We start from the raw sequence: 17811 nt of genomic DNA on the forward strand, positions 1-17811 counted from the left end.
GGCAGGTAATATAATCTAGATAGATTTAATAAACAGCATAGACAATAGAAATCTTCTACCTCTGAGTGTTGTCTGAGAAATGTGGATATAACTAAATAAAGTGTTAACAATTGAACTTCCCAAGTAATGTTGACCATCGGAGGGAAGTTATTTTGTTTGTGTTGCAGGGCTCTGTCTTTTCTTTGCTTATTCAACCCTTTAATTAATTATTAATCTCTTGACATAGACATATGCTTTTGAAATTGTACATATCCTTAGATAGATGGGACTTAGGCTTAAATAGATAAGATCAAGTATAGTGAAGATAAATGTCAAATTCTCTTTATATCAGAATATCAGTAACAAAGAATAGGATGCTGATTTTAAAGTAGTTTATGTATTAAAATACTTGAATTTTTAGGTAACTCAAAGTGTGAACAAGAATATGATGTCTACCAAAAACATTAATAAATGTACAGTGACAGGAATGCAGGGAGTGTTGCTTGCTCACTAGTCATCCCCTATGTTAAATGTTGCCTTCAGTTCTAACCATTCTAACCATGGAAAGACCTTGACAGTCTAACTGCCTTCATGTATCATCTAGCACGGTACTGCAGGGAATCAGAAAAGGGGCTAAAAGGACTCATCATAGGGCTTTTAAATTTTTTTTAATGTTTTATTTATTTTTGATACAGAGAGAGACAGAGCATGAGAGGGGGAGGGTCAGAGAGAGAAGGAGAGACAGAACCGGAAGCAGGCTCCAGGCTCTGAGCTAGCTGTCAGCACAGAGCCTGACATGGGGCTCAAACCCATGAACGTGAGATGTGACCTGAGCCGAAGTTGGAGGCTTAACCAACCGAGCCACCCAGGCGCCCCATCACATGGCTTTTAAAAAAAATAATAGACTGTGATTAGGAAGAACTTGAAAAATATAAGTTAATATGATTATTTTCAGTCTAAAAATTTATCAGATTGCATTGTTGAATTTTCATGATCAATATACCTGTTTTTAAGACTTTTTTTTAAAACCCATTAAAATGCTTACCTTGTATTCATTCATACATTTATATGTAATTCACAGATATTTTATATCCAACTAACAATTTTTATTTATTACTGTAGATCATACCTCACTCCTGTTAGAGATGAAGAGTCTGAATCCCAAAGAAAAGCGAGATCTAGACAAGCAAGACAGTCTAGAAGATCAACACAGGTATAACTAATGTTTATATATAATATATAAAACTTCAAATTACCTTTCTCTTTTTCACTTCTCTATGAAAATATTAATATCATTGCAGCACCTGGCTGGCTCAGTCAGAGGAGCATGTGACTGTTCTTGGAGTTGTGAGTTTGAGCCCCTTGTTGGGTGTAGAGATTACTTAAAGAAAGAGAGAGAGAGAGAGAAAGAAAAGACATTGATGCTTGTATATAATGAGAGGAAATCTTAGAGATTGCTTTAGTTACTCTTTCCTAGCCTTTCATATATTACATTTAATCTAATTAATTAATGTTAATATTATATTTAATCTAATTAGCATATACCTTTGTATCTCTTTGAATATTTTTTATTACTAAGATGGTGTCAGCACAGAGTACTAATAAGTGTTAAAGCAATTCTATGAATATTTCAAGTTGTGAGGAATAAGTCTATTGTATTAGATATTTCAAACAGCTAACTTGCAAGTACAAGGAAAATGTCACTCAGTCATCTCCTTAACCTTAACCTCCTTAACCTCCTTGCCATTACTGTTATATCTAATATATCACTTTGTGTCTGTCCTTTCTGGTAGTTGAGGCACTCCAGAGTCCAGATTCAATTCCTTGATCCTTATTTTTATTCATATTTCATGTCAAGCTGAACTGTTTGTTAAGATCTTAACATATTCTTCCTGTCTTTGTACCTTTACTTTTTGAAATCTAACCTGTTCTTCAAGTCTTACCCTTTAAAAATTCTTTACTGAAAACTTTTTGCACATATAACAAAAAATGTAAGTACATGTAAATTTAGTGTATAAACAATGTATATATCAGCTTTTCCTTCTTTGTACTTCTTAGGAATATTTATATTCATATTCATGTGATAGTTCTGTCGTCTCTCCTTCTTTTGTTAATTTCTTGAATATAGAGACTATTTCTTACATATATTTTATATCTTTTCCAGTACCTGTTATTGTGCTTGCTCATGATTATTCTTCATAGAATGAATGGGACTTGCCAACTTGAAATTTTGTTTGAATTTGCAAACCAGTTCCAAGAGTCGATTTGACTTTTAATACATTCATATTAAATTTGTCTGCTTACAAAATATTTCTTTGAAACAGCTATACTGCCTCTCATTCTTAAATTTGTCTTTTTTATGTACAGGGAGTAACATTGACTGATCTTCAGGAAGCTGAAAAAACAATAGGAAGAAGTCGTTCTACCCGAACCAGAGAACAAGAAAATGAAGAAAAAGAAAAAGAGGAAAAAGAAAAACAGGATAAAGAGAAGCAGGAAGAAAAGAAGGAGTCCGAAACATCTAGAGAAGATGAATATAAACAGAAGTACTCTAGAACATATGATGAGGTAATAGTGTACCACTAACACAGCTAGGTCAAATGGTATGCATGGTTCTTGTGACTGTCAATGTACAAGAGGTTTATACACCAAGAAACCAAATAGAAAAGACTCAGAAGGATTTTAACCAGAAATCTGAATTATTTTGAGATGATTAGAACATTTTTTTAAATGAACTTAAGTGTTTATATGTTTTTAACTGTTTAATATTTTAAGTGTGAATTACTTTTAATATTTCACAGACTTACCAGCGTTACAGACCAGTATCCACTTCAAGTTCAACCACTCCATCCTCTTCACTTTCTACCATGAGCAGCTCACTCTATGCTTCAAGTCAACTAAACAGGCCAAATAGTCTTGTAGGTATAACTTCCGCTTACTCCAGAGGATTAACAAAAGAAAATGAAAGAGGTAAGAAGACCAGATTGTGATAACACTTTGTTTCCTTCAAATAATCCTTTGAACTTTTTTTTCTAATTTATAGTTCAACAGAAAAGAAACAACTTTCTAAACTGGGAGTCATTATTCCATTTTTTTCTTTCAGAAAGAATATGATGGTCAAAAATGAGAAGAGTAGAAAATAAAAATAGAATTATATAGTCTCACATTGTTCTGTATATCTTTATAATTCGAGACTTCACAAAAATCTTTAGATGTTTCTTTAGATTTTTTTTTTAGATTTTTCCTCTCTAAATCCTTAGATAGAAAAGTCAACATAGAAGAACTGGTGGGAGACTATTTCTAGGAGCAGTTTATTAGTGTTTAAAGTTATTTCTTGCCTATTGCATGGATCATATCTTTTAAATTTTTTGTATGTGAAATTGTTTTAAACTAAAATCACTTAACACTTGTAATGTCCTTGCTAAAACAAAATGACTTTTATGCTTATATCTTGAGAAATAGATTTCTTTTTCAGCAGTATGTTGGCATATTGATGATCACTGTTAACATTTCCCATTATCTCATATAAACACTTCCCATTTAAATTTTAATAATTCCTACTTCTAGACATTGGTACTAAATAAAATTATTTCTAATTGTAGGTATTTTATATTTTAAAAGAAAATCCTGTAGTATTAGTCATGATAATATCAGTAATCATTAAAGGTAAACTTGAGAAAAATTAAGTTTTTCCCAATTTTCTGATTTTTCTTTCTTTGGTCATTGAGATATTTCAGTTCTTTAAAACACTAAGTGTGAGGCCCACACAATATAAAAAGGTTGAGCTAACTTTGAAAATTAGGAATATTTGCATGAAAGTTTAGATTTTCATCATCTGTTGAAAAGTGGGAAGATTTAGCAACAATGTGTCTAAATTCTCATATATCAACAATTGGCTAGAGCCAAGGAGTAAGTTATAGCCCCCCACCCCTTGGAATAGTGCTCTCTCTCCTGGCCCATTTTATTCATTTATATTATCTGGATGGCCACTATATACATTGGAGTTTGAGATCTTTGCTCTAAACCAATTCCAAAAACAACTCTAAAGAAACCTTCCTAGTACTGTAATTTTGAAATTTCTTTTGCTGTGACTCTTTGCTAATGGCACAGGAAGGAGACTTTTAGAAATAATTTTTAACATTACTTTGTTCCACATAGATGTCTACTTTTTAAAACCTATTTAAAGGCCCTAATATCTTTATAGTATGTAAATCTAAAGCTGTTTTAACTATCCTAGGAAGGGGGCGCCTGGGTGGCTCAGTCGGTTAAGTGTCCAGCTTCGGCTCAGGTCAGATCTCATGGTTCGTGGGTTCGAGCCCCGCGTCGGGCTCTGTGCTGACAGCTAGCTCAGAGCCTGAAACCTGTTTCAGATTCTGTGTCTCCCTCTCTCTCTGACTCTCCCCTGCTCCAGCTGTCTCTCTCTGTCTCTCAAAAATAAATAAAAAGCATTTAAAAAAAAAAAAAAAACTATCCTAGGAAGGAAACAAATTTTGAGACTAAATTTAAAACGTTATGTTTTAAATGTTTATTAATTTTTAGAGAGAAAGAGGGAGATAAAGAATCCAAAGCAGATTTGGGGGACATGGGGCTCAAATGCACAAACTATGAGATCATGACCTGAGCCAAAGCTAGGCCCTTAACCAACCGAGCCACCCAGGCGCCCCACGACTAAATTTTTTTATGTTGATTTGTTTTAAAAGATAAATATTTTTTCCAGAAGAAAAGGGTTGTTTTTAGATACTACCTAATAAAAAATGAAACTAAATGAATACCTTATTCTACTGAATGAGGACTGGAAATAGTAGAAACAAACTGATAAACTCATTCTATGCCTGCTAGATCTTCCGTCATTAAGAACTGTTTCCCTTAAAATGTTAACTCTGGGTATAGTTACTATCTCCCTATCAAACGTTAATAGCCCAAGCCCTCTTTTCTTCATAGGATTCAGTTATTTTCTGTTCAGCAAATATTAAGTATGTCTTTTGGCAAAAGTTTTGTTTTAGGCACTAGGAAAATGACAAAATTATTTTTTGTCTTGATCAAGAACCTGTCTAATGGGAGATACAAATACATGTCTAAACCAAGTGTTTTGTAGGAGCGCTGAGGGGGGCAAAAAATAATTCTAATTGGAAAGTTTTAGAAGGCTTTATGAAGGAGGTTGATTTTAAATTATTATTACTACATTTTTCTTATAAAATACTGTCAAGATACATTGCTACCATGTGGTTCATTGTAATCCTTAACAGAGGGAGAAAAGAGAGAGGAGGAAAAAGAAGGAGAAGATAAATCACAACCTAAATCAATCCGAGAACGACGGCGACCAAGAGAGAAAAGGAGATCTACAGGAGTTTCATTCTGGACACAAGATGTGAGAGAACCTATTAAAATATAACTGCTTGGTAGTATACTTAATCTTTCTAGAAGTACATTCTAATAACGTTTTATTATGCCTCCTATTACATATGCTTTTAGCTCATCACCGAGTTTGAGTCAGGTTATTAAATCAGAAGTCTTCTTTATTAGGATAGCTAGTGAAAACTTAAATCTTGGGGATTACTAAAAAGCAGGAGTTCTGTCCCAGTTTTGGGATGAAAGCAATAATGGCTATTTTTTTAATAGTTTATTGTCAAGTTGGTTTCCATATAACACCCAGTGCTCTTCCCCACAATCTGTTTTTATTTTTTTTTTTTTATTTATTTTTAATTATTTTAACATTTATTTATCATTGAGAGACAGAGAGAGAGCATGATCATGGGAGGGGCAGAGAGAGAGGGAGACACAGAATCTGAAGCAGACTCCAGGCTCTGAGCTGTCAGCACAGAGCCCAGTGTGGGGCTCGAACTCACAGAACGTGAGATCATGAGCCGAAGTTGGACGCTCAACCAACTGAGCCAGCCAGGTACCCCTCCACAATCTATTTTTAAAAATAATAAACATATTAGTGTATAGTGGCTAATGTGCTTCTTTATCTTAGAGATTCTTGAAAGAAAGATCCTTTACATATTTTTATTACTATATTATTACTTCCAAGTATACAACATAGTGATTCAACAATTATACAAAATGCCTACACTAAGTATAGTTACCATCTCACTGTACAAAGTTACTACAATATTATTGACTATATTCACTCACTGTGCAGTACTTTTCATCACCTTATCTTATGACTGAAAGTTATTCCCTTCACCTATTTCACCTGTCTCCCTACCCCTATCCTCTCTTAGAACAATCAGTCTCTTCTCAGTATTTATGAGACTGTTTCAGTTTTTTTATTTGTTAATTTTTTGGGCTTTTAGATTCCATATAAAAGTAAAAACATGGTATTTGTTTTTCTCTCACTTGCTTCTTTTAGCATAATACCTTGTAGGTCTATCCATTTTGTGAATAGCAAGATTTTTTTCTATTTATGGCTGCATAATATTCCATTGTAGCTATTTTCACATTTTATTTATCTATAGATGGACGCTTAGGTTGCTTCCTTCTCTAGGCTGTTACAAATAATGCTACAGTGAACGTGGGGATAAATAGTCTTTAAGGATTAGTGATTTAGTTTTCTTCAGGAAAATTATCCAGTAGGGGAATTATTGGATCATATGGTATTTCTGTTCTTGATTTTTTGAGGAAGCTCCATTGTGTTTTCCATAGTGACTGCACCAATTTCCATTCCCACCAGCAGTGCACAAAAGTTCTCTTTTCTCCATGTCCTTGCCAACACTTGTTATTTCTTATCTTTTTGATGCTAACCATTCTGACTGGTGCAAGATGATATCTCATTATGGTTTCTTTGTGCATTTCCCTGATGATTACTGATGCTGAACATCTTTCATGTGTCTGCTGGCTCTTTATATGTCTTTTTTGAATCTATTTATTTATTTTGAGAGAGGGGGGAGAGAGAATCCCAGGCAGGCTCTGCACTGTCAGCACAGAGCCTGATGTGGGGCTCAAACTCACAAAGCTGAGCCAAAACCAAGAGTCAGACACTTAACTGACTGAGCCACCCAGGTGCCTTTCTATGTGTCTTCTTTGGAAAAATGTCTTTTCAAGTCCTTTACCCATTTTTTTAATTGGGTTTTTTGTTGTTGTTGTTGTTGTTGTTGTTGTTGTTGTTGTTGAGTTATATGAGGTTTTTATAATTTTTGAATATTAATCCCTTTCCGGATAATATCTTTTGCAGGTATCTTCTTGCCTCTTTTCATTTGGCCGATGGTTTCCTTCAGGGTACAAAAGCTTTTTAGAGTGATAAGCCCCAGTTGTTTATTTTTGCTTTGGTTTCCCTTGCCTGAGGGGATGTATCCAAAAAAATATTGCTAAGGCCGATAACCAAGAATTTACTGCCTTTTTTTTTTTCTTGGTTTTTTTTGGGGGGGGGGGTTGGGTTTTTTTTAGGAGTTTCATGGTTTCTGGTCTTACATTTAGGTCTTTAATCCATTTTGAGTTTATTCTTGTGAATGGTATAAGAAAGTGATCTGGTTTATTCTTTTGCATGTAGCTGATCAGTTTTCCAGCACTATTTGTTGGTGAGATTTTCTTTTCCTTATTATATATTCTTTTGCCTTGTTGAAGACTAATTAACTATCTACACACGGGTTTATTTCTAGCCTCTCTTTTCTGTTCTGTTGATCTGTATGTGTATATTTGTGAAAGTAACATGTTTTGATTACTGTCACTTAGTAGTATAGTTTGAAACCTGGGATTGTGGTTCCTCCAGTTTTGTTAAGATCCTTTCTCAAGATTAGTTTGCCTCTTTCAGCGTCTTGTGTTTCATGTAAATTTTAGGATTATTCCAATTCTGTGAAAAAATAGTACTGCTTTTTGATAGGGATTGAGTGAATTTGTAGGTTGCGTTGAATAGTATAGACATTTTGGCAGTATTTTTCTAATGAGCATGGTATATCTTTTCATTTCTTTGTGTTATCTTTCATCGACATCTTATAGTTTCTTCTCTTTTGGCTAGTTCATTATTAATGTATAGAAATGCAACTTTTTTGTATACTGATTTTGTATCCTGCAATGTACTAAATTCATTTATTCTGTTACTTTCTTGGTGGCATCTTCAGAGTTTTCTATAAATGGTATGTCATCTGCAAATAGTGTTGGTTTTACTTATTGCTAATTTGGATGCCTTTTATTTCTTTTTCTTGTCTGATTCCTGTGGGTGAGACTTCCAATAGTACTCTGTTGAATAAAAGTAGCAAGACATCCTTGTCCTGAATCTGATCTTAGAGGAAAAGCTTTCAGCTTTTCACTGTCAAATGTGGTGTTAACTATGGGTTTTTATCTGTGGCCTTCATTATGTTGAGTTATGTTTTCCTCTAAACCCACTTTGTTGAGACTTAGCATCATGAAGGGGTATTGAATTTTGTCAAATACTTTTTCTGCATCAATCATGATTTTTATCCTTCGTTTTGTTAATATGTTATATCATACTGACTGATTTATGGATACTGTACCTTAGCATCCCTAAGATAAGTCCCATACAATCATGGTGAATGATCCTTTTGATGTATTTGGTTTACTAATGTTGAGGGATTTTTCATGTATGTTCATCAGTGATATTCTGTAGTTTTCTTTTTCTGTAGTGTCTTTGATTTTGGTATCAGGGTGATCCTGGCCTTACAGAATGAATTAAGACACATTCTTGCCTCTTGTGTTTTTGGAACAGTTTGAGGATTGGTATCAGCTTTTTAAAAATCTTGGATGGAGTTTACCTGTAAAGCCATTTGATCCTGGACTTCACTCTTTACTGGGCATTTTTTTATTACTGATTCAATTTCATTATTAGTAATCAGTCTGTTCAGATTTTCTGTTTCTCCTTCCTTTAGTCTTAGAGATAATATGTTTCTAGGAATTTATCCATTTCTTCTAGAATATCTAATTTGTTGGCATGTCATTGTTTTTAGTAGTCTCTTATTTTTTGTACTCCTATGGTGTTCATTGTAACTTCTCTTTCACTTTTTATTTTATTTCAGTTATCTTCTTTTTTTGATGAGGCTGGCCAAGGGTTTGTCGGTTTTATCTTTTCAAAGAACCAGCTCTTAGTTTCATTGAGCCTTTCTGTTGTTTTTTAGAACATATTCATTTCTGCTCTGATCTTTATAATTCGCTTTTTTCTACTAACTTTGGGCTTCATTTGTTCTTTTTCTAATTACTTTAGGTATAAAATTTGATTGAGATTTCTTGAAGTAGGTCTGTATCACTATAAACTTCCATTTTAGAACTGCTTTTGTATCCCAAAGATTTTGAGCCATAATGTCCTTTTTTATCTCTGTCTCGGTAATTTTTTATTTCCTTTTTGATTTCTTCATTGACCCATTGATTGCTTAGTAGCATGTTGTTTACCACTTGTATGTGTTTTTTTTCCAGTTTTCTTGTAATTTCAGTCTTAAGTTTATTGAGACTTGTTTTGTGGCCTAACATGATCTGTCCTTGAGATTGTTCCATGTGTACTTAAAAAGGATGTATTTTGTTTTTTATTAGAGTGTTCTATATGTGTCTGTTAAGTCCATCTTATCTACTGTGTCATTCAAAACCATGGATTCCTTGATTTTTCTGTCTGGATACTCTGTCCACTTATGTAAGTAGGGTGTTAAAAGTTCCTTACTGTTATTATATGATTTTCAGTTTTGTCCTTTATGTCTGTTAATATTTGCTTTATATTTCTAGGTGCTCCTATATTAGGATTCTTATAATCTCCCTTTGGATTGATCTCTTTATCATTATGTAATGCCCTCTTTGCCTCTTTCTACATTCTTTGTTTAACTTTTTTTTTATGTTTATTTTGTGAGAGCAAGTGTGATTTGGGGATGGGCAGTAAGAGAGAGAGAGAATCCCAAGAGTCCCAGTCCTCACTGATAGCACAGAGCCCCAAGCAAGCAAGGCTTGATCTCTTGAACCATGTTAACTGACTGAGCTATCCAGATGCCCCTACAGTCTTTTTTTTTTCCTAACATTTATTTATTTTTGAGAGACAGAGAGACAGTTCTTGAGGAGGGGAGGGGTAAAAAAAGAGAAAGAGAGAGAGAGACAGGATGCAAAGCAGGCTTCAGGCTCTGAGCTGTCAGCACAGAGCCCAAGGCAGTGCTCAAACTCATGAACCATGAGATCATGACCTGAGCCACAGTCAGATGCTGAACTGACTGAGTCACCCAGGTGCCCCTTCCACTTTTTTTTTTAAGTCTCTTTTGTCTGGGGTGCCTGGGTGGCTCAGTCAGTTAAGCACTGACTCCAGCTCAGGTCATAACCATGTGGTACGTGAGTTCAAGCCCTACATAGGGCTTATGTGGACAGCTTAGAACCTGGAGCCTGCTTTGGATCCTATGTCTTTCTCTCTCTCTGTCTCTCTCTCTCTCTCAAAAAAAAAACAAAAAACATTAAAAAAAAGTTTAAAGTCTCTTTTGTCTGATCTTGGTATTGCTACCCCTGCTACCTCCTGTCCCCCCACCCCCTGCCATTTGCATGGAATATTTTTTTCCATTCCTTCATTTTTAGGCTATGTTTGTCTTGAGATCTGAAATGAGTCTTGTGGGCAGCATATAGTTGGGTCTTGTTTTTTTAATCATTTAGTCATCCTTTGTCTTTTGATCAGAGTATTTAGTCCATTATATTTAAAGTAATTATTGATAAGTGTGTACTTATTGCAGTTTTGTTCATTGTTTTCTGGTTGTTTTTATAGTTTTCGGTTTCTTCTCTTACTCTCTTCCCTTGTGATTTGATGACTTTTCTTTAGTGGTATGCTTGGATTCCTTTCTTTTTAATCTTTGTGTATCTATTTTAGGTTTTGGTTTGTGGTTACCATGAGATTTATGTATAACATTCTGTGTATAAGCAGTTTATCTTAAGTTAATGATCATCGCTTAAGTTCAAACATGTTTTTTTAATGTTTATTAATTTTTGAGAGAGAGACCACCAACAGGGCAGGGGCAGAGGGAAGGAAATAGAGGATCCTAAGTGGACTCCGCACTGACAGATGAAAGCCTCATGTGGGGCTCGAACTCACAGTCTATGAAATTATGACCTGAACTAAAGTCGGATGCTCAACCAAATGAGCCACTCTGGTGCCCCAAGTTCAAACACATTCTAAAAGTACTACATTTAGTAGTTCTTCCTCCACATTTACATATATGACATATTTTTCCTTTTTTTGTTTTGTGTATCATTTAATGTCTCTAAGTATAATTGGTTTTACTACTTTTGTTATTTTAATCTTCATATACTAGTCAGTGATATTTTATTCTTTTATAATTTTCTTATTTCTAGTTATGGCTATCTCTTTTCCAGTTACAGAAGTCTCTAACATTTCTTGTAAGGCTAGTTTAGTGGTGATAAAGTACTTTAAGTTGTTTGTCTGTGAAACTCTATCTCTTCTTCAATTGCTAGTGATAATTTTTCTAGGTAGAGTAAGCTTTTGGCTGTAGGTTTTTTCCTTTCTGTACTTTGACTATATTATGCCACTCCCTCCCTGAAAAATAATCTGATAACCTTACAGGGTTTCCCTTGTACAAAACTAGTTGATTTTAAAGATTCTCTTTTTTGGGGCACCTGGGTGGGTCAGTCAATTAAGCGTCTCCTTGATTTCTCATGATTGTAAGATCGTGGGGCCCTGCTTGGAGTTCCACACGCTGGGTGTGGAGCCTGCTTAGGATTCTCTCTCTCCCTTTTCCTCTACACCTCCCCACCCCCATCTGTCTTTTGAAAAACAAAGTAAATAAAGAAAAGATTCTCTTTACCGTTAATTTGTGATGTTGTATTTATTACATATCTTGTTGTGGATTTTTCTTGTTTGGGGATCTGTGTGCTCTAGGACCCGGATGTCTGTTCCTTTTCTCGGGCTAAGGAAGATTTCAATTATTATTTCTTAAAATAAGTTCTTCCTCTTTCTCTCTCTTCTCTTTCTGGGACCCCTATAATGTGAATGTTAGTTTGCTTGATGTTGTCACGGAGGTCCCTTTAACTATCCTCATTTTTTTCTTTTTTTCTTTTTGTTGTTTAGCTTGGGTGCTTTTTACTACCCTATCTTCCAGATTGCTGATTCATTCTTTTGCATTCTCTAATCTGCTGTTGATGCTAGTGTCTTTTTCATTTCAGTTATTGTATTCTTCAGCTCTGATTGGTTCTTTTTTATAATTTTCTTTGCTGAAGTTCACACTGAGTTCATCCATTATTCTCAAGCCTGGTGAACATCTTTATGACCATTACTTTGAACTCTGTATCAGGTATATTGTTTATTTCCATTTCATTTAGTTCCTTTTCTGAGGTTTTGTCTTATTCTTTCATTTGGAACATACTCCTCTTTCCTCATTTTGTCCTATTCTCTGTGTTTGTTTCTCTGCATTAGGTAGGTCAGCCATGTCTTCTGGTCTTGAACATAGTGGCGTTGAAAGGGTAAGAAGAGGTTTTGTGGTGCCCTGTAACACAGCCCTCCTGACCACCCATCAACAGAACCAGACACTCCAGGGGTATCCCCTATGTGAGCTGGGTGCACCCTTCTGTTATAAATAGGCCATGAGTGTTCCAGGGGCATTTGGTGCATGGGCTGTTCCTCATTCCAGCTGGCTGCCATGACCAGCTGCATCTACTAAAGATACACTGGTAGGCACTGCTGCCCCCCAGTGCAGCTGACTAAGAAGTCTGGCTGTAGCTGCAGGGCTGGCTCCCCTCCTCCGCAGGACAGGAGTTGCTTTGAAAGTGCTCCAGCCCCCACCAGGGCTGCCTGCTAGGTGTGATGGGTGGGGCAGTAATCGTTTTCTGGGGACATCAGTCCTGACCAAGACTCTACTAGGTATTGCAGAGCAGGAATCACTCTGAAGGGTGCCTGCCAGCGTGGGTGGAATGAACAGGGACCATCCATAGGGAAAGCCGGGGTGGGATGAGCAGTGCTAGAAAGAAGGTAAATAGAGGGTGTCAGAAATGGCTCCTTTGTCTGGCCAGTTAGGCAGAGGGGTTAGAAATGGTACTAATAGTACCTTATTTCCCAGAGAAAAAGTGCCTACAGATCTCTGCTTCTCAAGCACATGCCCTAAAATTAGTCCGTAAATCTTCATATATAACCCAGGTGCTTTTCAAACTGCTGCTTCTGTACCAAGTCTCGGACCAAATGGCAGAGCACAGTGGCCCTTTGAACGTGGAGCATCAGTTTCCTATAGCCTTCTGGCTCTTCTGGAGTTAAGCCCTGATGATTTTCAAAGCAAGATATTATGGGGGCTCATCTACCCTGTGCAGGTCGCTGGGGTAAGGGGTCCCTAGTGTGAGGCCTGATCCCCTGGTAGGAGCTCTGTACCTGTATTATCCATCTCAATTGTGGGTTGTCCCTCCTACCCTTCTTAATGTGGCTTCTCCATGATTTTAGCTATGGAAGACCTGTTCTGCTAATTTTCAGAGTGATTTACATTATATGTAACTGTTGCCTCAAGTGTGTCTGTGGAAGGAAGTGAGCTCAGGATTCATCCACTAAATCATCTTCCTGGAACTCCTTAAGATGCTTTACAGTTAACCCATTTTCATGAATATGATTATACAGTATATATAACAATTAGTTACATCTCGAGTGATATTTGGTAGTAGCAGTGTTTTGGCTTACAAAATTTTATTTTTTTCACTTATCCCTGATTGTATATATGCCTGACATTGCTATTCATATTACAGGAGAAAGAACTGTGGGGTAGCACAGTAGGTGAAATTTATGCTGTTTGAGTAGAACATATAACCACAGAAGGGCAAACATAATCTGTTTGGGTTGTTTTGTTTTGTTTAGACTCTTGGGGATATTTTTCCATTTTTTCTTTTAATTTCTATTTTTTAATTTTTTTTTTAAGTAGGCTCTACGCCCAATGTGGAGTCCAATGCAGGGCTTCAACTCACCACCCTGAGATTGAGACCTGAGCTAAGATTAAGAGTCAGATGCTAACCGACTGAGCTATGCAGGCACTTCTCTTTTAATTTCTAATATAGAAAATTCAAGCCTATAAAAGTGAAAGAGCAGTATAATGACCCCACCCCAGGTATCCATTGTTTAATAAGCTAAATCCCTACCACCTTGCCAATTCCCATATTATCGAAGAAAATCTACAGAAGATCATTTCATGTAAAAGTTTTAGTATCTATTTTTAAGAGGAAGGATTTCATTTTAAAATTTATTAAAGTTGTATTTTTTAAGTAATAAAAATTATCACAATGTATGTTGCCATACAACAAATGATCACAAAACCATGCTCACATTTTTCTGTTAAATAAATTAACAATAAACCCTTAATATTGAATATCCAGTCAGTTTTAATGTCCATTTGACTCATATACCATAAATGGTTTGTTGTACTTTTATACTTCACTAGTTTGATTGGAATACAATAGGACTATACAGTGGGATTAATTATATCTTGAAAGTCTTTTTTAATCAGTTTCCCCATCCCATTTTTTTCTTAAAATTTTTGTTGTTATTTATTTATTTTGAGAGAGAGAGAGCAAGCACAAGTGGGGCAGGGACAGAGAGAGAGGGAGAGAGAATTCCAAGCAGACTCCAAGCTGTCAGCACAGAGCCTGATGCTGGGGCTCAAACCACAAGATCATGACCTGAGCCTGTATTAAGAATCAGACACTTAACCAACTGAGCCACCCACCACTCCACCTTACAGTTATTTTTTAATGAACTGGGTTGTAGTTTAACACATTAATGTGGATTTTTTATGTTTCCTTTAAATTAATAACTACCATTTTACTGTTGGGCAGTTACCAGGTAGAGAACCAATATGATTGTTTCAAAATTCTTCTAGCAAGGTTTCTTTGTTCATCAGAAAGTATCTGATGTCTGGTTGATTTTAATTGATTGCCCACTAACATTTTAGTAATAGTAAAATAAGACCTCACAGTCTTAGCACCCTAACATAGTAGTCCTTGTTACTTAACATTATCTTCTTAGTAAGTCATATGTATTAGGGGATTCATAGGCAAAGCTGTGTTTATTATATAGTATTTATTTTTCCTCAATTTTATTCAGACCAGCTCCCCCTTCAGAACTGCACTTTCTGGAATCCTACCCTTAATTATAAGGATCCTTCCTGGGATTCGTATTGGCAGTACCCATCTTTTTAACTTAAGCCTAAATTGAATTGTATTTTCATCAGCCCTCAGACCACAGGTCTTCCTTCCCTTTCGCAGCCAGATTTGAACCTGTATCAGACCACAGACAAAAAGAACCAAGGACTCTGTCAAAGAAGGGATGGTGTATAGTTAGGCACTTTTTAATTTCTTGTATTATTAGACTCTTTCCCACTTTTTTTAATTATTACTTTTTTGGACCTCTGAATCTTCCTACTTTTTAAATTTCCAATTTCTGTTTTTTCCCCATGAAACTGCAGTGCTTAAAAACAATCAGTTCACAATGTGGAATTCATATTTTTATGTGAATATCTTTATATTAATAAATAATACAAGCAGCAACACCATTGATTTTGCCTGGTTACTTAGTAACTTCACATATTATTTTTACTAGGTAATATGATAGGCTGTACAAAGATTTCCTCTAATCCTTAGAATAATTCTCTGAAGTATTTTTCTTTAACGTATATTTATTTTTGAAAGAAAGAGAGAGAATTAGCACATGTGCAAGCAGGGGAGGAGCAGAGAAGGGGAGACAGGGGATCCAAAGCAGGTTCTGTGCTGACAGCAAAGAGCCCCATGCCCAGACTTGAACTCATGAACTGTGATATCATAACCTGAGCTGAACTCAGAATCTTAACCAACTGTGCCACCCAGGTGTCCCATAATTCTATAAAATTTTTATCCCCACTTTATGGATAAGGTAAGTATATCTCAGAATTTTAATAAATTTGCCCACAGTCATACTGCAAAAATAGCTATACTAATATGACAGTAGGATGATCTTGTTTTAAAGCGTGTGGCATTTTTTTTAAGCTTGTGGCATTTTTATAGTGAGCCTGAGCTAGACATGTATGAACAGAAATTTCTCTTTCCTTTTTTTCCAGCACTCTAAGGTTTGTTGAGATCTTCAAGGCCTTTTACTAGAGTATTTCCATAGTCTAGGATTCTAGGCTTTTAGCCAACTAAGTTCTTGGTTTTCTATTTGGCTTGCTGTAAACTTCCAAGATATTTCCAGATGGATGAACTACCTAAACATGATAGGATTTCTGCATAAATCTTGCAAGCAAGTAACTTGCAAGTAACTCTTCTTACTTACTTAATATAACAGACTTCCTATTTTTGCTGCCTCATTATAATTGTCTAAAGAGTACATATTAAAGCACGTGTAGTGTCATTACAATATAAAATAGAATACCATCTTTCCTTTACTAAGCCTTCAGTTTCTTCATCCCCACTGTGAATGTTTCCTAAATTTTGTATTTAAGTAGGTGGTCTTTTTTCCCCATGTATGCTAACCTACTTAAATTGTGTCATGCAGACAAAATAGGCTTCATCTAACTAGGGTAGAAAATTTTCCAATTAAAAATCAATTTTCCTTTTGATCTGTTGCCTGGTAGATTTTTCTCAAGGGTCATTTTAAATTAGAAAAGCTGTAAAGTGGGGCACCTGGGTGGCTTAGTTGGTTAAGCATCTGGCTTTGGCTCAGGTAATGATCTCACGGTTCATGGGTTCAACCCCACGTTGGGCTCTGTGCTGACAGCTAGCTCAGAGTCTGGAGTCTGCTTCAGATTCTGTGTCTCCCTCTCTCTCTCTCTGGCCCCCCCGCCCTGCTCGTGCTATCTCTCTCTGTCTCTCAAAAATAAATAAAAAACATTAAAAAAAGAAAAGTCGTAAAATATTTAGATATCAACTGTTTAAAGAATATTTTTACTTTTCTAAAAGTAAATTGCCAATCTATTCCAGAGTGATGAAAATGAACAAGAACAGCAATCAGATACAGAGGAAGGATCCAACAAAAAAGAAACTCAGGTAAAAAGCATTGTTTTTTGTCTTTAGAAGTATTCATATTTTTCAAGGATTACTATTTGCTTGTGTTTATATTTATTCATGCAAGACTGTTACTGCCTACTGTACCTGCATGCTGGGGATAGAGTTAGTGTTTCTCTGGAATCAGGGGTGGACAGACAGGAAGGGACACAATATTTTAATGGCAATAGAAAATTCTAGATCCTTATTATATTGGTCTTATTGATATATACAACGTTCAAAACTTATCAAACCGCGTACTCTTAAGTGGATAGCTTATTATATGTAAATGAATATTCAAAGTTGGGGTGGGGGAGGTATCTAAACGATATCTAGAAGGCAGATACCTGACCAGACCCACATTTTACTTTTATAAATGGCAAGTTATATTCTAGAGAAGACAGTAGGTCTTTTTAGCTTTCTTTACATTTGTTTAGAAATTTATTCTAGGGGACTTTTATATTATCACAACTGATCATCCCAACAATCTTCTCAAAAAGGCATTTTCTTTTCCTCAGTGAAGTAACTAAGGCAAGTCTAAATGACTTAAAAAGCTACATAACTAGCAGATGTTGAGTGTTTCTTCCCAGTAGCTATTTTCCCCCTCTATTCCCGATTGTTTGGCTGTGGAGAAAGCTGACATGCTTTAAAGAGCTCTATTCACATAGAGGAAGAGCTATGTAATGTGAGTTGGCTCTGATCTTCTAAGCTTAGCACTGTCTAACCTGAAATGGCATTCTGGTCATAGCATCTTTATTTTTGACTTGGAGTTCCTAAATAGAGCTATTAAAATTCTTTGCAGTCAGCAAGGATCTAGAATAATATGAAGTGATCAGAAGTTAGTTACCTGTGCTAAATGACTGTGGGTGTTACTTTCAGGCCCAAATTTCCTATTTTGTCCTGAAAGGTACTTTTATTTTATAGTTAGGTAGC

At 35.6% G+C, this 17811-nt stretch overlaps 1 protein-coding gene across 3 annotated transcripts in view; it reads left to right on the top strand.

Moving 5' to 3' along the window:
• Positions 1 to 17811, top strand: part of PPP1R12A (protein phosphatase 1 regulatory subunit 12A) — a 152001-nt gene that overhangs the window by 112590 nt on the left and 21600 nt on the right. For all 3 annotated transcript variants that reach the window (XM_029953210.1, XM_029953211.1, XM_029953212.1), the window contains 5 exons: positions 1102 to 1192; positions 2347 to 2547; positions 2781 to 2949; positions 5226 to 5347; positions 16816 to 16881. In XM_029953210.1, coding sequence (XP_029809070.1) covers positions 1102 to 1192; positions 2347 to 2547; positions 2781 to 2949; positions 5226 to 5347; positions 16816 to 16881 — 649 coding nt within the window. The remainder of the gene's footprint in view (positions 1 to 1101; positions 1193 to 2346; positions 2548 to 2780; positions 2950 to 5225; positions 5348 to 16815; positions 16882 to 17811) is intronic.

Source organism: Suricata suricatta, chromosome 10 (assembly GCF_006229205.1).
Source record: "Suricata suricatta isolate VVHF042 chromosome 10, meerkat_22Aug2017_6uvM2_HiC, whole genome shotgun sequence".
Taxonomy (NCBI): domain Eukaryota; kingdom Metazoa; phylum Chordata; class Mammalia; order Carnivora; family Herpestidae; genus Suricata; species Suricata suricatta.